Here is a 24,372-nt window from a genome sequence, read left to right on the forward strand (position 1 = left end):
CGTATACCTATTATAGACTAAAATGTGCAAAAGGCGTGCATATTGCATTTGTATACCAATAAATGAAATAAAATAATCGTTGAATAAGATAAGATTCAGCTGGAAAGTATCATATCCTATTTCACGGCTATTATTCCTTTAAAGTTGCCGGCCCGTTGTAGCTATTAATGTGGGTATAATTAGTGATAAGAATTGTATTGTAAAAATGGGTATTCTTTTACCAAACACAAGCCGGCTCTGTGTAAAAGTTAAATATTCAATCGCTCCGATCCGTAGCTTTTCGATGCATTAGCGAATGCAGTAAGACATACCCACCTGTATTCCATAATATGTACCCCTCAGTCTCCTTAGAAACTACTTCGTTGTGATAGATCCCTCTTAGTTGTTATAATAGTGATTCTGATACGGAGTTGGACGAACTAGTCCTTGAACTTGAACCTGAACCAATAGCGTCCTGTAGTTATGACAATATAGATAGCAACTTTGTCAATGCAACTGATCCATTTCACAATTTCAACAAAGATGACGAGGAAGTAATTACTACCATTAGCGGCGATTCTAGTGACGGCACTGATATCTCCATTGAGACAGATCTGGATGTTATCAAACCAAAAAAAAGTAATTGCTTAGTAGGGCGGCGCATAATTGAAATAAAATATTTTCTGGACGAATTAAGATCTTTGAAACACAAAGGTAAGTACATTTAAAACTAAAATTAATAGAGATATAATGCTAATATGTATTTCTGTTTTAGGGTTTGACTGTTCTTTTTTTGATATGGAGGTTTTATCCGAAAAAATTGAAGGATTTCAAAGTAAAATATCATTTAAATGCAACGTTTGTAATATTGTCCAAATTGTTAATACAGAAAATCCGAATAAGAAGGATTTTCCAACAAATTGTGCCGTTGTCGCTGGAGCAATATCAATTGGGGTTGGATATTCTCAAATAAACGAGTTTGTATCATGTTTAAACATTCCAAATATGTCCAATGCAACATATTTACGCTATCACTCTAATTTGAGTAAAAATATACACGACGAAAACATTAAACTAATGAATACCGCTGCCCAAGAGGAAAGAAGGTTGGCTGTTGAATCTGGCCACGTATCTGAACAAGGTGTTCCTATAATTCCAGTGATTGTGGATGGCGCATGGAGTAAACGTTCCTATCGTACAAACTACAATGCTTTATCTGGAGTTGTAAGTACTTTTTTCTATGTTACTGAAAACATTATATTTGCTTCTTTCTAGGCCTGTATAATTGGAGCGAAAACTAAGAAAATTCTTTACATGGGGGTTAAAAATAAATACTGTTTCGTCTGTACTAGGGCAAGTACTCCAGTAGAACATTCTTGTTTCAAAAATTGGGATAGAAGTTCCACGGCAATGGAAGCTGAAATAATCGCCGAAGGGTTTCAATCATCTATTAAAAGTCATAATTTGATCTATGGCAAAATTATTGGGGATGGGGACAGCACTGTATATAAAAAAGTTGTTGAGGTATCCCCATATGGACCAACTTTTGTTGTAGAGAAAATTGAATGCCGAAATCACCTCATTAGGAATTACATAAATAAAATTTCAGAATTGTCCAAAGATACCAAATTCCCCATTCATCTCAGGAGAATAGTAACTAATACAGATGTTTTGGGTCGCTTCCGAAACGCGATAACGAAAGCTATTGCCTTTAGAAAACAGGGTCCTGATGCTGAAAATACAAAAGTCGCTCTTTTAAAAAAAGATATTGAAAATGGGCCAAATCATATATTTGGGGACCACTCTAATTGCGACGGTTACTTCTGTTGTGGAAATAAAGATCAGGTAATGATATTGACGCATTGTTGCACAGAATAATTTTACGTTATTTGTATCTGTTTAGGAAAATTTAGTACCTACATTAAAATTGTCTGGTATTTTTGAACCAATTGTCACTGCAAATCGTAGACTAGCAAATAATGCTGCTAGTTTGTTACAAGATGTAGACACAAATGCAGCCGAAAGCTACAATTCCGTCGTTGCCAAATTTGTCGGTGGGAAGCGGATCAATTATTCCTTAAAAAACTCTTACCAGACTAGATGTGAGGCGGCTTCGATTTCATACAACACTGGTGGTGGTTTTCTTGCAAAAGTTCAAGAAAGAATGTGTGGTACTATTGATCATTATACCCGTATATTTCACGAGCGGAAGATGCGAAGGGTACATGTAAATAGAAGTAAGTTGGTATTATTTCATTAATTTCATTTTAATTAGGAGTAATATTTTTCTAGAAAAAGCACCGAAAAGAAAACATTTTGCTACAGCAGACAGTCATTATGGGCCTAGCGCAAACCAACCAGAGGAGGACATGGACTCAGAATTGTATAAAAAAAAAACGTCAAGAGTTCCTAGAAGTTTTACGATGTGCGGACAAGAAAAAGATTTGTATGGAAACGGCATCGCAATCAAAGTCCAACCTTTGGTATCAAGAGCGCAAAAAACGAATTACCGCTTCAAATTTTGGCAGAGTTTGTAAACTACGCAAAACAACTTCCACCGCTAAGCTAGTTTCACAGTTGCTTTACACTACATTTGCCGGTAACAGTAGTACAACATTTGGTTTGGAAAATGAAGAAACGGCAATTAAATTATTTCAAAATGCTCATAACGTCAGTGTAACGCAAAGTGGTTTGGTAATTGATGATGAATTACCATATTTGGCTTGCTCCCCGGATGGATTAGTGGGTAACAATTGTATAATAGAAATCAAATGTTCACCAAAAAGTGGGCCCTTATCTCCATTGGAAGGCGCAAAACAAAAAAAAATTGATTTTTGTGTAATTGAAAATGGCAAACTTACACTCAAACGAAGTCATAATTACTATTACCAAATACAAGGCGCATTGCATATTTGTAAAAAACAACTGTGTTATTTTATAATATATACATTAGGAGGATTACATGTGGAAACCATTGAACGGTAAGCTAAGTTCTAATTTTCAAACAAAAACAATAAAATTATTTTGTAGCGATGACGATTTTTGGGAAACGAAGATGAAAGAAAAATTGGCCGACTTTTATTTTAATTCGTTACTGCCAGAAATTATCGATCCTAGGAGATGCCGCCAACTTCAATTGCGAGATATTTATAGCAAAATCTAATAGCTTTTTTTATTGTCATTGTTGTCATTTTAATAAAACATATACAATTTTAATTGAAGGTAATAATTACTAGGTGTTTTAATTTAGCTGCTTATTAGTGATTAAATAATACAATGTGTCTAATGATACCATTATTTTTCTGCAATACAATACAATTTTCAGGTAAGTGAGTAGGTGCAACTAATTAGCATTCCATTTACCTCTTGTAATACTTTGGGAATTCCCTAATCCCTCTTACACATTTCAACTTTTAGCCTGAAGGCAATGTGTCATTTCGGATTTTTATGCAGATTTCATCAAACTTTTACTCCTCATAACGCAATTAATAAAAAAGTTGAAAAGAATTGCTCAATATGTAGCAATTCTAACGCTTAATTCGAACTTATTGTCGGAAAGATTTTTTTGATAACTTCATTGGTTCGCTAGATCCGTTAATTACATAAAAAACGTAAAAAACGATCCGGCAAAATTTTCGCCGCACCGTGTACATTAATATCCAGGTTCTAGAAATTTGTAGACTTCAACCCTGATGACGTTATGAGGGTCGAAAGTTTGTAAAAGCATGATGGGTTGCCTAACCCCTCTATAGAGGACCCTTAAAGAAAGAAAGTAACTTATTCGCACTGTATTTTAAATTAAACATAAATCCGCGGTTTATTAGCTTTTCGCTACACGACGAAGTTTTCTTGTTGCTGAATGTATAAAGTACCCACGACAATAAATTCGTCAAAAATGGGGGCCAATCTTCGGTTGCACGTGTATCGATTCTTTTATATACTGGCGTTATACGGCCCCCGGTTCAAACAATGAAATTTTACGCGATTTAAAAAAAAGGGCGTACACTACTCAATGATTCGCCTTAAAAGCTTGCCGATGGATTTCGTTTTATACATGAAAATTACAAAAAAATAGGAATAATAAAAATAAGTAATCAGTGCATTTATTGCTTCCATGTTAAGCGGACTTTAATTCCAAGGTGCAGACAATCGGATTACAGGAGTCCCGTGGTATATAATATACTATCACTACTTTGGCCCTAAAGTTCCTTGCTCCAAAAAGATCAACTGCTAGATAAGAAAAAAATATATGTATAGGTATAGCACTTGCTTCTTACAATTGAATGGTGGAATTTCCTGCACGCGGGTATACAACGAAATTCGCTTCACATTCATTTCTTATCCCACCGATAATGAATTTTAATTACGTTTTAATTATCCTCGCCGTTCTAGTTTAATATACCTACCAGGGCAATTAAGTTTATATTCCCACATCCACTTCATGTTTCTACGAAGTACCTTTTGTAAGAAGATCCTTAACTCAGAAATGTTGGATTTTTAAACCGCAAATCTATTATTCCTTTTATAACCAACTGCGTTCCATAAGAAGTTCATGAATTTCCAATGGGTCAACATTCTACGGTGGTGAATACGCAATTGCGTTTAGTTTCTTTTGTACTTCTCTACTTAATTAGTCAGTTGAAGAGGCAGTAAAACTCGGCCTACATGCAAGATTGCGAAATTCCCGAAACAAAGAACTTTCACCCGTATCGTTTTCATGCTCCAGTTTCGTTTAAGTTCTTTGTTGTTGAACGTGAATTTTGTCATTGAACTCACATGACCAATCAACAATTCCCGTTACTCTCGTGCCCGGAAGATTCGGGTCGTGCGGGATTACCAAAGATGAAGGGAAATGGGGAATTTACGCCGGCGAATTCGTACGTAGCGGCAAATAGACACGAGACACCTATCAAAAGAGAGAATTAGATTTGAAATATGTGGATGAATATACAGGGTGATTCCTATAGTACCTGCCACCGCTTGGGAGCGTGTAGGTGGTGCGTAGGGGAGTATTTTGATATAGGACACTTGGGGTCGGAAATCTAAAATAAGGGTGCCAGAGCCAAATTTACCTTCTGGAATTTCGCGCCTGTAGGTAGGCAACCCAACCGGCCGGCGGTGCACACGGAGCGATCTCAGGCGGCGATGTGTGGCTGACACTTGATCAGAATTTTGTTTAAACCCACGAAATCCCGTCTGCAACGACGCGTATCAAGTGAATAAACACTATGGCACGTTTTACTAACACGGAATACGCGGACATGCACTTCATGTACGGATTGGCAAATGGTAACGCACGAGCTGCACGACGAGCGTACGCTGAGCGGTATCCAAACCGTCAGTTACCCTGCAGACAGGTCTTTCAAGAAGTTCACTTCCGACTGTGCGAGACAGGGCAATTGCAGGTAAGCTGACGGAGGCTTAACTTTACACACAGATTCGTGATGCACATCGATACTTGGGTCATTTAAGCACCCATTTCGAAAAGTTTGTTTGTTTACACCGACCTCCTCCTATTTCGCAGCCCACTAGCGCCCGTGATCGCGATCGCCCGTTGGTAAATGCCTTAGAGGAGGATGTGTTGGAACGTTTCGAGGCAAACCCGCGTACTAGCACTCGACTTGTAGCAGATCAGGTGGGTTGTAGTCAACACACAGTGTGGAACATCGCCAACAACAACAACTTACACCCCTATAAGTTTAAGAAAGTGCAAGAGTTACGGCCGGGTGACCATGAAAGGAGGCTGGAATTCTGCAACTTAGTCGTCCAGGAGGAAGAAGCTAATCCGAACTTTCTGAGGAGCGTGCTAGTTACTGACGAGAAAGGATTCTCAAGAGAGGGGACCTTCAATCCTCGTAACAGCCACTACTGGGCGGAGCACAATCCTCATGAAACGTTTACGCGAGGATACCAGGACAAGTTTTCTTTAAACGTTTGGGCTGGCATCCTGGGGGACAACCTACTGGGGCCTTACATCCTCCCTCCGCGTCTAAATGCCCATAATTTCCTGCGCGAGGTGCTACCAGAACTTTTAATGGATGTTCCAGTGAACTTGTACTGGGACCACTGGTTCCAGCACGATGGGTGCCCTGCTCACTACGGGCGGCAGGTGAGGGAACACTTGGATCAAACCTATCCGGACAGATGGATCGGCCGTGGAGGTGCGGTGGAGTGGCCTGCCCGCTCGCCCGACATCACCCCATTAGATTTTTACTTGTGGGGTGTGATGGAAGCGCACGTCTACGAGACTCCCGTCGAATCCGAAGAGGACTTAATTGCGCGCGTCGTCATGGCCGGAGAGGCTGTTCGCCAGGACATAGGAGTCTTCACGCGAGTTCGAGGGGAGTGGTTGGCTAGATGTAGGAAGTGCATTGAGAACAACGGTGGCCACGTTGAACACTTGTAAACGTTATTGCTTTTGACTGTCGTTTTCCCTCCTTCCCTCCCATGTCGCTTCCTCGCGCTAACTCGCTCTGCATCGCTCCGCGCGAAACGTCGGTCGGTTGGGTTGCCTACATACAGGCGTGAAATTCCAGAAGATAAATTTGGTTCTGGCGCCCTTATTTTGGATTTCCGACCCCAAGTGTCCTATATGAAAAGACTTCCCCTAGGCACCCCCTATACGCTCCCAAACGGTGGCAGGTACTATAGGAATCACCCTGTATAGAATTATCGTCGGGCAATTTTTGATATACGCTGTTGCTTCATATGGGTTAACTGTTAACACATTTAGTCGCCCTTAAATTAAACTCGATTATAGTTCGTGTGTCGATAACGTTCAGGGAGAAAATTTGTAGTATGGGTACACACGCTCTTCTATAATTATGCTCATTTTTATTCTGCCACTTTCTTCCGTCTGTAGGTCTGTTGAAGTATAGTGTGTATTTAGGGAGGAAAAGACTCCCATGTAAACAAACATTCCAAAGGTGATTTGACGGTCACTCATTTTTGATCGCTATGTACTTATTCTCGTCCGTAATCGTAATGCATAGAAATGGTTCGAGAAATTGTTTTCGGGAATTCTAACTTGCCCATTAAAGCATGCTCTGGAAGACTGAAGGTCGTTAACCACAAGGATTTTCAACAGATTGTGAGAACCAATTTCACAATTATACAATCGTGCGAATAGCTTGCGGAATAGTTAAATGTGAGAGATGGAGATGGAGCTATTCGTTAGCAATTTTATTCAGTTTCGAGAAATGTGGAACAAAATGGAAGTGACGAGCCGGAATTCGGGATCGGTATCCGGAATTCGGGATCGGTTTATGGACTCCGGTCACGAAATACCGAAATACTTCGGCTCACTCGGCGTAGCTAGAGATCGCCCGTTGAACTATTTAAAATAGTGATTCATTAACATTATATTGTATCCGATACTCGTTTATTTAAAATTGCGGAAGGGACTCCTGAAGTGTCCCTTGTAAATTGGTTCACCCTGTATACATTCATCAACCTCTAATTTAAAAATAATTGAATGAAAGGCTAGAAATTAACATTTTTTTTTAATTTACTGAAACACGCCTTGCCTCATGAGTGTTTCTTCTTTTAACAAAAGTCAAGTTCTACAGGATGTTTTAATTCTAGACGAACTCCAAACAAACTGAATAATCAAAGTGCAATATAACAATAAATTTCCAGATTGGACAGCCGGTTTTTTTCACATTGACCATGTTCTAACTCTAATTAGTTAATTGCTGTTGATATATCGATACGTGGAATTTATTTAAACATTACGACCACCTGACAGTTTTCCCAATGTATTTTGTGCTTGGTCTAGGTGTGTACTATAATTATGGGATTTTTACAGTGCACTGCTTGGAAGTCAGAAATTTATTTAGGAGTAATTAAAAAATTACATAGTCAAAGAAATTATCACAGAAAACTGACATTCATCTATGCTGTCTTTCCTGTTTTCCTCATAAAGAAGAAAAAAAAACTTATTCCCGTTTATCGATTAGTTTTGTGTATTTTACTGATTGAGGTAGGCGACCGATTCATAATATTTAAATTTACAGTTACTCTCATGATGATCTTCTTGTACCTAAATGCAGCGGTGCCGCTGCCACTGCCGCTTCGTCCTTTTTTTTATAAGTTGAATCTCTAACATGTTGGTTTCTAATAAATCATCATCAACTTTATTTTATACTGAGTAGGTAGCCTTTTTAATACGAATACAACGATGTACCGCAAACAAAAAAAAACAAAATGAGAACTGTTAGTTTTAACAGGATGGTGCACCCACCCACAACGTCCTAGTCGTGCGAGAATACACATCGGGAAAATTTTCCAGGAAATTTGTAAACGGAATTCAAACCTAGAACTCGTGGGTGGCTGACTTAAGGCTGGGGAATTTAAAGCCAAATGACTTATGGACAGATCAACGTAAAAACTAGTCAAGATTTTTCTTTGAATTTTATACCAGGCCTATACGAAGAGCCACTGCAGACCGACTGAAAGTACGATTTCAGAAAGTTTCTTGTTTTACGATTTTCCCAGGGATTTTCCTGGTCAAGGGTTGAAATCGGTCAGTTTTTTTATCATATTTTATGACCAGCTTTCACCATCGCTTTCACACTGTTTACCATGCGTAGCGAAAAAGTTATTGAAATTTGCAATTGCTCCGTGTACCTACTTACCATAAGTTGCAGTTTGCTACCATTAATTGGAAATTACCAAAAGAAAAACAAAAACAAATAAATTTGAATTTAATTTTGGCGAATACATTGCAACAATAGTAAAGTTAAAAAAAGGCGTATAAAATGTCGTGATTCAACAGGATGTGTTACTTTTAGCTGTGTGTCTCATTTTCGTATAAAACCTGGCAATATTATGAATAAACGTCAAAACTGATGAAAGTTTAAATGTATCCGTTGTCATAATAGGAGGTATGACAAGAAAGAAAGAGGAGAAAGAGAAACGATTAACCTAATTATAGTTGATCACATATTGGTCGCTTTTTATGTGCAAGTGACTGATGATCATAGAAAATTTAACTATAAGATTCCAAATTGGGCTTCTTTCGTTATTAAGCGGCAGAGCAAAGCTTTTTAGGGCAGCCAGTGGACACGATAACTGGCAAACGCTTTGACCGATTCGGTTCATACTTCGCATACAGTTGACCTATATGCCACATGTAACAGGCCCATTGGAAATGGGTCAAATCCAATGATCTATTAGTGTTCCTTATTAAATTGAACCAAATAAATTTATGTGCAAACGATAAGACCGAAATGGAAGTGAGCTAAAAGTTAGTGTGCCACAAACTATTCTTGGGAAAATGTTATGCATGCACTTCCCCAATGGATTGAACTTAAATATTATACGTTACACGGGCTTCTCCAATATTTTTACGATCAATTTGGTTGGGGAAACAGCAAAACGCACTTATTGACCCAAAGTTCTGATCTTCAATGCGGAATTATAAAAAACGTAGATCTTTTACGCGTTTGTTGTAAATTACTCGTAGATATAGACAATGAGAATAGTACAAATATTGACATATCTAGTCGCATATCACACTTATGAAGTAGATATAATTGAAAAACCGATATTCATGCGGTATCTGGCCAGTTGGGTTATACCCATTAAGACAGATGACAGTTTGTGTACATTGTACCTTCATACTAGTGCAACATATAAAACTGTTCCCATGTCCCCTTGAAAAATATCCACGTACTTGAACTATTCACAGAATGGTTTTCCCTTGATTTATCAATGTCTCCCTTGCTTACCTTATAAAAAGAAGATAAAACTCAGTTACTTTTTTCAGTAAGTAACAAGAGTACCCATTTATCAAACATTCACACCTAAATTTTCCGATACAGATTTAAAATAATTGCGATTTTATTTGCTGATTAGTAATCACAGGTAATAGTAAGAAATTCCAGTTTCGTCGTATTGTTTAAACGTAGATAATGAAATTGTTGTAATTACGTATATTGCTGAGAGACGTTACACAATGGATGACAAAAGCGTCTGTTGATAATGCACGTGTAGCATTGACATACTTTCATGGACATTATCTTTGGTTAATGTACTGAAGGTACAACCTAGATAGGAGAGGATGTGTTTGGTATTTTCCCAGAGGGTGTGGATCAATCAGAATAAACAGAATTGCAACTGAACTCGTTTCAAATAAAATTTTCGTAACTCAAGTGTAAGGATTAGGTCAACGTGTAGGTAATCACAATACTACCTTATTAGCTCTTTCTCCATTTTTAATTCGTTGTGCCATAGCCTTGTGCAGTAGAGAACTGGAAGAGATAATTGCAAAGTATTTGGAAAGGCGATATCTATTAAAAAAAATTAAAATTAGCCATAGCTAGATATCAATTAAGATTTTTCATTTATGTTTCCCTTCCTTCTATGTATACATGACATGTCCTATACGATCGAAGTTAAACGATAAGAACGTTAATGGACAATGAATCAGTCATTGATAATGTCGGTTTTGTGTCGTCTTTAAACTTTTTACCGGTATCCGTTTACCCCAGAATCTTATTATCGCACCGTATAAACAAGAGAAGTTTGGTACATAAAGCTGTTTTTAATCTTAACTAACCATTCCAAGTACAAACGCAATCAAACGTTTTGTACTTTTGAACACAACACTTTCGTGATAATAATTTTTCCCTTGTAATTCGGCAATAAACTTTCGATTAAGCGGCTGTTAAATCTTTCGTATACCTACCTCGATTATACGGATTCGTCTTGAGGCTTTCAGTTGAAAATAAATGTTACGCGATCTAAAATGGCGCGCACGACTTCCACAGGTTCGCCTTGAAGGTTCGGCGAAGAATCTCTCTCCCACCCGATTTTTCCTAATGTAGTCCCCAAGTCCAAAAACCAAAAGTTTCGGCCACTGTTTTTTAATACATGTAAGGGTATCTCAAACAGCCCGCCCGTTAATCTTATCTGGTTGCACACTCGCTTCTTATCTGAAAGCGTTTCAAGGGAAAATTTGGAAAAGATTTTTGGTAGACTTAACATAACCATACCTAACTTAGTTGAACCGTTAGAATGACTTCATACTTCACTATTCAATAGCTTATCCTAATGTCAAGTGCGAATGTTCGATAATAAAAATAAAATTTTTTGATGGAACCCTGGATGGAACGCAAGTATCTCTGTGTTCACTGTACATAATAATAGTTATAATGAAACACAAAAATATCAGTAACAAAATTTACAATAATATGGAAAATGGAAGTCAACTGAAATCAAATTGACACCTAATTGTAGTTTTAAATATAATATTTATTTATTTATTTATACCACCGATAGAAAGCGAATGAAGTGCTGTTGCATGTCGGCGATGTATTTCGTGTGAATTCATACAGGGTGTAGAAGCGGTTTATGCAGGGATTTCAAGGGTAATTTCTTTATATTTAAATTTTGTTGTTGTAATTATTCACAGCAAAGGAAGGTTGTAAATGAATTTTCTGCGTCTATTCATGTGCCCATTTGTAATGATTTGTTGTAGGAAATCGGAAAAATTAAGGAAATTATAAATTAGAATTATAGGTGTCAATCTAATTTTTGTTTCACTCGTGCCGCGAAATTATTGAATCAAAAATTCGACTTTTACGCAAATACTAAATTTTAATTGATCTATTTTTCCGGTCTCCCGAATTGAAAAATAATAAATGATTGTTTCTACACCCTGTTTACACTCTCCCCAAGATAAGGAAGGCCACTATGGGCACTCTAAAAAGGGCAGGAGGTACAAATTCGGTTAAATGAGAGAAAAGTTGCGCATTCAAAGGTCTATCGTTTATCGTTTAGAAATCCCTGAAACATTTTTTGGTTTTTGAGGTAACTTCATTTTTAGCGCATTTTCCAGAAGGGTTTCAGTAAGCTGAAATGAAATATCCTACCATATAAAGCTTTTCTTCATTAGAAAACAATTAATAGATAAAATTATTAATATTGTCCAAAAGTATAATACTCCAATATCACCAAGAAAAAAGTATGCTTTGTAAGAAAATGAATGTGGTAATAGTGTATTTAAACTGGCAGTACCTAATGTTGTTTTTTTCACACATTAATTTGGTGTTTTTTTAATTGTTTAATAATTAGTATTTTTTCTATTAATTATTTTTCTAACGTTGAGTTAGAGCCAATCGAAATTGTTCTGTTGGGGAGTGTACCTGTGTATTTGCAGAAGTATCCCGAGATTTTCTATACCAAAATCAAAACATTTTTGTATTTTACAAAAACAAAAATTACGTCCGTACAAATACCGAATTTGTTAAGGACTTAGATCGGATGATTTAGAAAGTCGTCGCCTACTCTTGGAATGGTACATAAGAAAATGACAAGACAATATGAATTTTCCGATTTAGAGGATGCTCTTTTGTTAACGTGCCCCTGGCAATAGTTCGCCAGGGTTGTAAAGTTGTATACAACAGGATGGTGCGCCTGCATATAATTTTAGACCGTTCGGGAATATCTTTCAATGAGATTTCAGAAAAAGTGATTAGCGCGTGTACGGAAACACTGGGCAGCGCGTTCACCCAATATAATCCAGCTTGATTTCTTCGGATAGGGGTTCATTATATCAAAATTTTTCAACGGAAGAACATTGCTAGCACCACTCCACAAATGATGACTAGGGTGTTAGAATCGAACCTTGTTGTTAATTTGTAATCTGACGCCTGAATTATGGGCATTGACCCTTAAATATTGGACCTTCAACCGTCGATGATGAAGGAGGCGTCTCCAAACAATATATGTAGCTCTTGTCGTTGTGGCAATAAAAATCCCCCCCAGCTCCCTCGTTCTTTTCGAGTCTGCCACTGCCTCCTCTTTATAACTGGCAGCCGATCATCACGAGTCACGACCGAACACCTCGACCCTCTAATCTTTTTAGATACTGCCATAATTGTTTGAAAAATCCGCTTTTTTCAAACTATTTCAAAAATCCGATTTTTTCAAACTATTTCAAAAACCAAACAAATTTTCAGCAATTTCTAATATAAACACTTAACTGCGAATTATGTTATGTGATGATACCACAAAATAAAAATGGAATAGTTTACCAAATATAGACCCAATATGGGACCATTTCATATCTTACTATTCAAATTTGTTGCCGAATTAGCGACCCATTGGGTCAATTAATACCTACTAATGGATGCCACTGGTTCAGATCGTTACTCTTTTCATCCCAATGCACGACATTGAACTTGACGTTATTATATAAATAAATATAACTGTTTTACATAAACTCAATTAACTTCTAATGCTCATTGGCATCATAAATGTCTTTTATGGTGCAAATAAAAGTTACGTTTACCGCGCTTATCGTTAAAATCATTGTCGCAATGAACGTCATAAATACTGCATGAAATGAATATTTCTATACTGAAAATAAGAGAATAAAATGTAGGTGTTATACTTATTTCGGTCGGGTGTGCTTCAGAGATTCAACTAGCCAAGGAAGTATCAGCAAGTAGCGGGTGATCAAAAAAGGATTGATGTCGAGTCGCCTTTGGAAGGTCAAGCTAAATATGAATTTGCATGTAAACAAAAATTCCAAAGGTGACTCGACAGCAACTCTTTTTTGATCGCATAGTACAATGCGATCAAAAATGAGTTGCTGTCGAGTCACCTTTGGAATTTTTGTTTACATGGGAAATCGTACTTAACTTGAACTTCCAAAGGCGACTCGATAGCAACTCATTTTTGATCGCCCGTTATTACTGCATTTTCGATAGTTAAAAAATTTGTTTTGGATTTTATTGATTTCCATATACGAGCTTTGGTTTTTGGTAAAAATAATTCCACATAAATTACTTGATTATATTTTTGCGGTATAGCATAACCTTGCAATGTACGATCAGAAACAAACACCTTCAATACCAATTTAACTGTAACGAAACTACGATTGAAATCGACCTTCATTCGTGTAACATAACTCTGGATAAAGGAGCATGATCACAAAAATCACTTACTATTTTTGGAGTCTGCTCTACTTTATTTTTTCATTATTGATCATGATTTATATTGCCGCAAAATCATCGGGACAGTTGTTAAATAAAAGTTAAAAATTTCACAATTTTATTGCTTTTTTAGTGTTCTAAGCGGTTTAACGATTTGCATTATTATAAAAATTTATTTTTAGATATTAATATCGTTTGTCAGTTTTTCATCGTGTAGAAAAAGAAGCGAGACTAATCTGTGGCGATTGTTTCCTATTCTATTCATTCATCTAGTAAATTTTGACCTGGAGAATTGTCCACTACGAAAAGATCTACATCTACGCATGAATAAACGATTTACAAGGAAGATGAAAGACCATTTGCTTTGGATTTCCGATCATAACTTGACGATTTTTGTCTATTTTGGGTTCTACATGGCAAAATCTATTAGAGAGTTCTTCCTGTGTGTTGCCTCCACAAATCTAAATACGTTCTAATTGATTTACCTATAGGTTTTTTAAATGAGTAATTTAGTAGGGTGGTCCGCCGACGAATCTTTAATATTTTCTAAGAAAAACGTAATGAAGCTGGGTAATCCTGTACTGTGGTTAACTGATCAGTGGAAGGCACACGTGCGTTTGTAAATCCGTAGCTAGGTACATATCCTGCATCATCTGCTGGTATACAATTCTAGAATGTCACACTTGCATAAATTGCACATACCACTTTCTATAGTGTAAGTCGAAAAAGAAACTTACAGCCAATAATTTATGTATGAGGCATTGTCGTAAACCCTATAACAAACGAAATGCATACGCATTGTTTGATGATTCCTATAGGTTTTTCCGATGACCTGCACGCATATAACTGCATACAATATCTATATGTATAGGTAGTAGTTAAATAATACACAAAAAGGGGTCACTTAAACTGACAACTTCAGTAACAATTTTTAGATGTGAAATCCAAATTACGATAGAACAATGATATCATTAAGCGCGGACATCCCCGCATAAATTCATTATGTATTTAAAAAACTCTTGGTTAGCCAAGTATAACTCTTTATTTTACAATTTTGTAAAACGGGCTGTGTTTATAAGCAATTGTAATTTAAATTCGATTCCTTTAATTGTTTTTTCATCTTCTCGTTTATTTTTTCCTGCTGAAGAATCGCGCGTGACAACTGGTTTGCAATTTGATTGATGTTTTTTTAAATGATGGCATCAGTAGAAGTATAAATAGAGATTGAGTACTTAGTGATCTAATTCCATAAGCTGGGCATTATGTAATTTTGTATGCGATTAAGCTAATTATGTATAATTTACTTTTTTCTTTCCTTATGTTTATCTATTAGTCAGCTGGTGTTATTTCTCGTTACTTGTTACTTTACCTTTCCCGTGTATATATTTTTTATACAGCAATTAATTAATTAGTGACATTGGGAAAACTATAATGATGCAAACAAATTTGATAAAAAAGTACCTAAACCAAAAATCGCCATGACACCATGATCTGCTTAAACATTTTCTGTTGATTTTATTTATGAAAGCATTTAAATGAAATTTGATACATAGGCACTTAGAATAAAAACAAATCTAACACCAATTCCAAAATTTCGTTTTGGCAATCTAAACTAACAAAATTCAACATTGTGTTATGATTTTAAGAATCAAAGTAATTCAAAACAAGTATAAATTGTGCAGGGAAAGCGCATTTTTTTAAACCGATTACCGAAAGCTTAGTAGGATGTTTGGGTTAGTAGTACCATTGTTCGATGTTTACTTCCTTGGTAGTTGATTAATGGAAAGGGTATCCTTTACACAGAAATATTTAAAGGCGGCCTGGCATACATTCAAAATCTACGCTATATAATGCAAGAAGAATCCAGCCCTTAGATAAATTCCTCAGAAAACTCAGTGGTTTTCCGTCAATATTTATGTTATAAACAGAAAAATCCGAATTTATGAAAGTTTTATCAACACAAAACAAAATTCAAATATTCGGCATGCTAAATTCTTTGAATATTCAACACTCTGCCTCACATATTCTTTTCAATGACGTGCCATACTTCTTTTTCTCTCAATATAGCAATTCCCATTTGTATTTCCAATTGAAGTAGTTACTGTTATTGAGCTTTGTTATTTGATACACGTGATTCCTCCATTCTGCTCCTTCTGTTTCTGAAACCATAGGCGCCGACTTTTGAAAATTCCCTGGGGGGGGGGGGCACAACCGTTTATACTAAAAAGTTGACACTGAACATGTACAAAGATAATTTATATTTCTGTATTTACTCGTAGAAAGACGTGTATGTAGTGTACCTTTTTTAAAAAATGTTGTTCTGATTTATCAATTATCATTCTAGGGGCTGCACTGCCCCCCAAAATTGTTATAGACGAGGCACGGGCCCTGTAAATTAATATCAAATTACTTGTCGCATATATTTATCTTAACTTGGTGCTTACCAGCAAATAACTTTCGTGGCCTTTAGTCATTTTTGAGTATTGTTATTACAAATCGGATGCTGGAACTTCTCTATAGAGTCTTGTTTACTTGAAAAGTGTTCGATTTCATTTCGGGAATAAAAATTAAGAAGTTAAAAAAAATCGTAATCGTAAATTTCTGCATTAACAATGGGCTTTCATTTTAGTTTTATACTCATATATCTAAAATCACTCGGCTACGCCTCGTGAATTTAACGTTACACGTACGCGTTTCATTATAACGTTCATAAACGAACTTGTATCATTAATAACTATTAATTTATTTTTTTAATAAGCACTTTCCCTTAAAATTTCAGAAAAAACCGCACATAAATGTAAAAATGATATAAAGGATTAGGGGTATTACGCCCCTAAATTAAACACTATACAACAATTTACAATGGCCGTTTATTGAACAGTAACAATTGCTCGAATGTTTTTTTTAAATTCTGTAACACATCGGAATGTTTTTTTGTGGAGTTGGGATTACTTGTTTTGGGAAAATGCAGGAATAACAGCCTTTTTATTGATAAAAATTAACTTAATAACGATATAAATGATTAGGGGTATTACACTCCTAAATTAACACATTTTTTTAATTTTTGTGGAAATGCGCTAGAAATGTAGACAACATAAAAAAAGTCACATTACAATTTTTGATATCGACATTCGTAGAGATTTTAAAATTTCAACTTATACGTCAAACCTGAACCGTTTATTTAAAAAGATATTTGATTGTGACCTTTACGAGCACCTGAAAGGTTCATATTTAACCGTGCTCCTTTTCAACATTATACGTTACCTATATTTCGAAATGTTGATCCAAAATTCATTTTACAATTTGAAATTTGATCCTGGAAAAAATTAAAATTTCAATTTATAATAAATTTTACTATTTCGAGTTACAACTAGGTTGAAATGCCAAAATGGCGATTTATAACTTATAAATTCAAGCTTTGGGGTTAAGATTTCAAGGTATGAGTGCATTTTCTACTTTATGGCGAAGATTTGAAAAGAAGTTTGAATGTAATCCTTCGAGCTCGACGTACTTTTGACTCATTCTTTGTCATTAGCATTCAGACAAATAATGATTAAAAATATTAGAATGGGAAACATCGTACCTTATACCTAAACAAATTCTAACATGATAACATATTTAATTATTGATTAACCCTAATCATCGTTTGTGAAACCGTGGTCCGTGGCAGGTGTGTGATGTACGGGAGAGGTTCTTGAAGTGTAACTAGTGAATACCCGCAGAAAGAGAGAGTTCTAATTGTTCGAAAATTTGCAATTATTTGCACTGAATCGAACAATTTATAATTTATGAGATCGTAAAGGTAGCCTGTCCGTCCGACCGTGTAGTATGCCCTTAACTCATTTTTTTTCAATTTTAGTACACCGGTTCCCCGTGCATTTTACGCACTATTAAGTTTTCGTTACGTTAAAATTAACGTTGAACGAATTTGTTTATTTAAACAAAGGTCAACCTAAAAATAATCTAGTACTTAGCAGCTTTTCTACTTTTATTGCGCTGCTCACTACATTGTATGGCATGGGTTATATCATTGTATAAAATATACAATGGTTATATCATTGAGTAACACTCAACGGTTATATCACAACTTATAGAAAGAACTGATACATTTCTGTACAGGGTGACTGAATAAAAACGTTCAAGTTAAAAGTAAATTTGGGAAGAACGCTAGTTTAGTTGCCATAGTATTCCTCAATAAAGAACCAAATCTAGAACTAGAAGGAATAAAGTATTAACAAATTCGCTCTCTTATAGCAACACATTAACATTCGAAATCATTAAGGGCTGGTCATTTGATTTTTCCATCAACACAAGGGTTACAGCTACTAAGATTATTTACTAGTTTAACTAAGTATGGTAGTGAAGGTTCAATGCAACACCTTATGTTGGAGTGTAGCAATAACTCGACTTTTAGAAATGAATTCTACACCAATCTACAAAAATGTAATGTCACTTTCCCTACAACATTGTTTCTTCTTTTAGAATCCAAAAATATTTCGATATATTTATACATATACCAGTTTCTACAACAAAATAAAATTGAAATTTGAAATTTAATAGAAATCTTACTTATAAACTAGGCTGGCTTATTGGTACTGCCAAAGCCAAAAACACACCAAAAAAAAAAAAAAACTAGGAAAGTAGGTAGCTACTGCGATTTCAAATTGGGTAATGTGCAGGCGAAAAGGGAAGAGTGTCTCGATAAACTTCCATACACGCTGCTAAAATTCTATCGTCACACATGCTCATCGCTTCTAAAAGATTATTACTATATGGAAAAATATCTAGATATTGCTCTTGGAATAATCCTTTTGTGACCCTGAGTACTACAGCACAATGACGCCAAGAATCTATGACACCTAGTAATCTGCGATTATCACATAGAATGTGAATGACCACTCTCTTCGCATCTGAACGAATTTCCACAAAAGTACCTCTTCCAAGACCCCTGTACTATTGCAGTTGGGGATTCCTGACGTAAGCAAAACAAGCGATGATCCTTATGGAGACCTTCAAAACGCGTTAGTGATAATATAATCGCCCAATTAAAACGTAAATTATTACATCATTACTTTTCGCGATTATCTGTTTTGCGTTATGCAAAATGGAAAAAGTATCGTCCTCACTGATTAAGATTCCGTTCTAAGAAATATAGCAGAATTACGACATTTCCTTCCTGGAACATTTCAGATTTAGAGTTTCCGATCGGAAAATCCACTTGCAGATTGCAGAGCCATGACCTCGTAACACAGCTTGTAAAAAGTACACGCGACCTGGGGCCTATTTCATAAAGTTACTTTGTAACTTTTCACTTTGCAGTTTTCAGATAATATTTGGGTCCATAAGGACTATTCTGACACGTGATAACACTCAAAGTATGTCTAGTAGAGATGAATAACACACCAAATGCTACGTTGACAAATATTTTATGTAACAGACAATACTTTTTGCATTTCAAAATTATGCAAAGTGACAAGTGAAAAGTTGCAAAGTTCCTTTAAAAATAGGCCACTGGGCAAGTTAACTACATCAGTTTGATCTAGAAGTGCATGAACTAAGAGGAGGAATCAGGAATGTGTGCTTCCGGCAAGACCTCACAGAGTATCTTATTCGTCATCCTGTCAAGTCACCGAGCATCACACCAAACCAGGATGCTGAAAAATTGTTTCCCAGTATAACAATAAATTACGGGAATACCATCATAACTTGTCGCTAACGCCGAACGCTACAGGTAAATAGTTGTGGTTAATGCCAAATTATGAGATTCAGGCATGTAGACAACCTTTACAAGTTTATGACGCAAACAAAGCTACCAAATTGTTTGTGCAAATTAATTAGCACCTGCCCAATCCAATTCATTTAGCGTTCTGTAATACACAATTTACGTTAACACTTAATTTTAAATGAGCCGAATTTACATATTTATAAATCATTGTATTTACATTTGCATATCTTACTTCGACAGGATCAGCCTTCTGAAACAATATAAATCACAGAGAAGGAATCCGGAATTATCTCGGGAAAGTTTGCATTACTTTTTACTGGGCCCATTTTTAGGAACGTAAGGATTTAAGGAAGCATGACGAGTTCTTTTCTGAGTTTGTATCTATACGGAATATCCATTTTTTTGTAATTACCTAATTACATACTTAATTGAAGGTTGATGGAGTTTGATCGGTAGAAAAGGTCTATTTGCTATTTTTCTGACGTCATTATTGCAAAAAAGAACTAATACTCAGTTTCGTAGAATTTTGGAAACCGATGATACGAGCTTTTTTTTTAAAGAAATCTAGGGTCGATTCTAACCCACTGTACCCATTTTTTCTCACCAGACCATGGTGTTCTCTACTACATAGTCAAATTAGGACACATTTAATATTAATTTAATTTAGACTTTCATGATTTTTTTTAGGAAACTTGTACAAATTATGGAAAATAATAATAACCATAAAAATCATATTTCCCACAATAAGGCAGCATTCATTTGCTTTTATTTCAGAAAACAAATGAGTAACGAAAAACAATTGAGTTTTTTTAAATGGCAGTGTACCTACCATTAGGCTCATTTGATATACATTTTTCCCCTTTTCGATGATGTAACATGTTAGTACCATAGCAGAAAATTTTTTTAAAAATTTATTATAATTACATCTATAACATTAATGTTACATCATCAAGAGGAGAAAAAAAATCTCTATCAAATGAGGCTAATGAAAGGGTGCATTCCTATTTAAAAAAATTCAATTGTTTTTCGTTACTCATTTGTTTTCTGAAATGAAAACAACTGAATGCTGCCTTATTATGGAGAATAAAATGTTCATATAGAAGAACATTCGATATTTAACGAGATATATGTATACTATACTACATACATAATGGGCAACCTGTATAATTATTACATTCTTAACTAAAAAAACTTATTAACTCATGTCATCTCGATGAGGGGGTTGGAGTTGACTACAAATTGGATGTCGTATGTTTTTTTCTGGAATGTTTGGGAATCTCATCCCCTTTTCGTCTTGGAGATACTTACCTGGTTTGTTGAATCCTGCTGATCTCCCTTCTAGAGGATGTTGTTATCGCGATCGTGGGAGGGGCGAATCTGGCAACAAGTAACACAAGTATACTTGGCCTAACGAAAATGCAGGTTTCAATGGGAAAAAAATGACCGTGGAAAGAAAGAAAACTTTAGTTACGGTTATGCTGAATTGTAACTCGGATGAGTGGTCAATAGAGTAAGGGGCGAATTTCGCGAACCCCGAATAGACTTTGTGTGTTATAGAATTTTTGATATTTTTAGTCTAAAGAAGTCTGTTATGTCTTCATTATATACAGTGGCGTACAAAATTTTGTTTAACCGAAGTTCAGCATGGAAAATTATCTTTGATCGTAAAGCACATAAGTAACCTTAAAATTACAAAGCACGAGACTATGATGCAACATGAGAAATGTTAAAACCACGAATTACTTACTACATGTCCCACCTGCAGTTCCTGGTTTTTCCGTCATATATCTTGAGATTTAATTACCTTTTGTTAATGGCTGTTTTATGTCCATTTCTACCATACAATTGCAAATCAAATTTTTTTTATGTTAATGGGGTGATAACCGTAATTTAAATTTTTTTTTCAAATGGTAATATCCCTAGTCCTGGAAACGAAGCAAAAAGAATACAAACGGCGGAGTAGTTTTTGAGCTTGAACAATGAACAGACTGTAGAAATCCGAGTTGGAGATATTAATGGCACTGATGTGCGACACTTGGAAACAGAATATATGATGGACTACTTTGAAGGTAAAGATATGGAGAGATAACTAAAGAGACTAACCTACCATATCAAAGCCATAATGTTTATTTAAATTATTAAATTGCCATACCTTTCATTGACCTGATCAGCGTTTTAAATATAAATCACAGAAAAAAATATGGAATTATCTCGAGAAAGTTTACATTAGCGTTTACTGGGCCAATTTTAGGAACTATATCGGATGCATACTGTATTAAAGCGATAAAAGATCTATAGGCATTATTATAATAAACAGCATCATAATCTGTAACAATAATTATCTTCAACAAAAAACCAGATTATTGTACCCAGGCAGGTATCATATCTGGCCTCCGATGCAATGCAAATGTACTCGAGGATCTTAATTAATCTTTTTAAGTACCTAGGTAGTCGAGATAAAAAATACACACTAAGTAAATAAACACTTTCGATTGAATCGTTTAATTATACAACAGACGATAATACCTGTTTATCAACCACTCAAAAAAGAGTAAAAATAAAGTCGAGTTGCCTCGTGTACCAATATTACAATGTTCAGACGAAAAAATATTACAGGTATTAACAGTACCTATGTATGAGGGATTTTAGCATAAAAGTCATATTTTTTTATAGGAAGCATTAAAACCCTCACATGGAATATTGTGCGCTTATAAAAGACGTTAGACGATCACACCCTCTAATAGTGACCACTTTCGTTCAACAAAATACCTCTAAAAATGACTTCTAAGATCTAAGCAATGTATAATCCTATAGCGATATAAATTTAAATTTTTTATTTACAATTTACGTGACAAATAATTATAACAATCTACTCAAAAAATTGGTAAATTATTTTTTTTAATCTTTCGAATCAAATCAATACAATGAAAATGAAATTTGGTAGGTAGTACACATTCATGGGTTGTTAAAAATAACACTACATTTATAACCAAAACTCTAAAATTTAGTTAGATCCTTGATTTTTATGGAGCCAAATTGCCCTCTTTTGTTACTAACTCACCAATTTTTTTTATTATTTGTGACTGACAACAGGCAACAATGCATTGCCGGATGAAAAGTACCTATACTCACCTTGCCCTTGCCTTTTGCTTCTAGATCATTGGTTCCCAAACTTCTTTCCATGGCGCCCCCTTTCTGAAAACTAAAATTGCTTACGCCGCCCTTCTTGGATTAAAAAATCAACTTTACTACAAAACAATTACGTTATTATACAGGGTGAGTTTTTGTTTTCATTTTCACTATGGAGATTCGTAAACCGTAATATGTGTGCTATACAGTAAACATTAGTTTTAAGTACATTAAATTAGTTTACAAATTAAACAGGTAGATGTTATCGTTATTCATTATCATTTGGTTTTTCCGCGATACAGTGACCAGGAAAAAAGCTTGTTTTTCGTAAAAAAATTCGACGCTTTCAAGGAAGTTCATTTTCAAGTGGCGATCCTTGAAGAAGATCCGCCCATTAGTACACTATTAAAGTAGAAAAACGTGCTTCCAACATGTCCAACAGTTTAATTATCAATTGGGAAAATGAATTGAATGAAGTACGCGATAAAAATGACGTCAAACGATGTTTTTTCTGATACCTAGGTAATTCCAACGGAGGTGTTTGTTTTAGCAATGTTTGCATAGTAAAGAGGAAGATGCGGTTTTACTTCGATAGTTTATACTTCCTTTTGAAAGAAAGTGACATCTGGTCTTGAAAAGTTTCAATTATATTTTAATTTTTTTATTGTTTGTAAACAAGAATGATCGTTAATAGTTAGTAAATTGAAGGTTCACGGCTACTATGTGGGAAATTTAATTAATAAAGCAAGAAAAAATTTACTGGGTGTGTGTAGTACAACTTATGTAATTTTTGCTTATTTTCCGGGTGCAACTACCTAAATGACTTACCTTGGAAACAGTTCGGTAAATAAACACAATTATTTAACAAAAGGAATTTGTTGTTAACCTAACACCTTTCAAATAAAAATAATGTAGGTAGTAATAAGGTGACACGTGCCATGCGTACAGTATTACGAATTAGCAATGTGTAAAACGCATCAAATGTAAGTTGCTCATAGTTTTGTTATTCTAAACGTGTTTTTCCAATTTGCCTACTGTTTGTGACATGGTTATATCAAGCAGTCGACTTTTGAGTTCCAGTAAATTGAATGAAATCGCAATTAAATCCCCTACTTCTTACGCCAAGCAGTGACCTACATGACATTATATCATCACCAGTGAACTCCAATTTACACACGCGTGTTTACTAAATAATTTTATCAGCACCGGATATCTGCCTTAAAAATAGCACATATATGTTATCGGAGAGAGGCCCTTGCTGACAAGTTATCTCACAGAAAAATTTTTGCCCTTTTCAGAATTCCCATTGGAAATAAAAGGCAAATTTCCAAACGTTACTTCTTAATAATGTGGTGGGAAGAGAAAGTACCTATAGCATATTCTCGTGCCTCGCGAAATTTCAATGAATAGGGTAAGCTAATTTTTCCATTTATAGTTCTATGGGTTTAAATCTGACCCAAACCATTGAATAAAAACACTATTATTCAATGCCCAAACGTGGTTCATTACAAAATTGGTACAATTGATTGATCAATCAAATCTGAATCGAATATTTGACACAAATGGTACATAAAACAAATCTGGATGTCTAAATTT

At 35.3% G+C, this 24,372-nt stretch overlaps 1 protein-coding gene and 2 long non-coding RNA genes across 3 annotated transcripts in view; 2 read left to right on the top strand and 1 right to left on the bottom strand.

Annotated features, from left to right (window-relative positions):
* Positions 1–22,931, top strand: part of LOC116175860 — a 36,296-nt gene extending 13,365 nt beyond the window's left edge. Inside the window, exon 3 of the long non-coding RNA XR_004146367.1 lies at positions 22,804–22,931. This is a non-coding gene — a long non-coding RNA (uncharacterized LOC116175860). The remainder of the gene's footprint in view (positions 1–22,803) is intronic.
* LOC116175858 lies at positions 119–3,195 on the top strand. Its single transcript, XM_031494201.1, has 6 exons — positions 119–693; positions 755–1,203; positions 1,255–1,824; positions 1,883–2,216; positions 2,272–2,960; positions 3,010–3,195. Exons 2-5 carry the CDS (start codon positions 778–780, stop codon positions 2,514–2,516), a joined length of 1,575 nt encoding a protein of 524 aa, XP_031350061.1. The 5' UTR covers positions 119–693; positions 755–777; the 3' UTR covers positions 2,517–2,960; positions 3,010–3,195.
* LOC116175862 lies at positions 16,698–23,814 on the bottom strand. Its single transcript, XR_004146370.1, has 4 exons — positions 23,605–23,814; positions 22,780–22,842; positions 17,187–17,238; positions 16,698–17,138 (listed from the first exon to the last, which is right to left on the bottom strand). It is a non-coding gene; the product is annotated as an uncharacterized LOC116175862 (long non-coding RNA).
* Positions 23,815–24,372: the final 558 nt, after the last annotated feature.

Source organism: Photinus pyralis, unplaced genomic scaffold, assembly GCF_008802855.1.
Source record: "Photinus pyralis isolate 1611_PpyrPB1 unplaced genomic scaffold, Ppyr1.3 Ppyr1.4_LG7, whole genome shotgun sequence".
Taxonomy (NCBI): Eukaryota; Metazoa; Arthropoda; class Insecta; order Coleoptera; family Lampyridae; genus Photinus; species Photinus pyralis.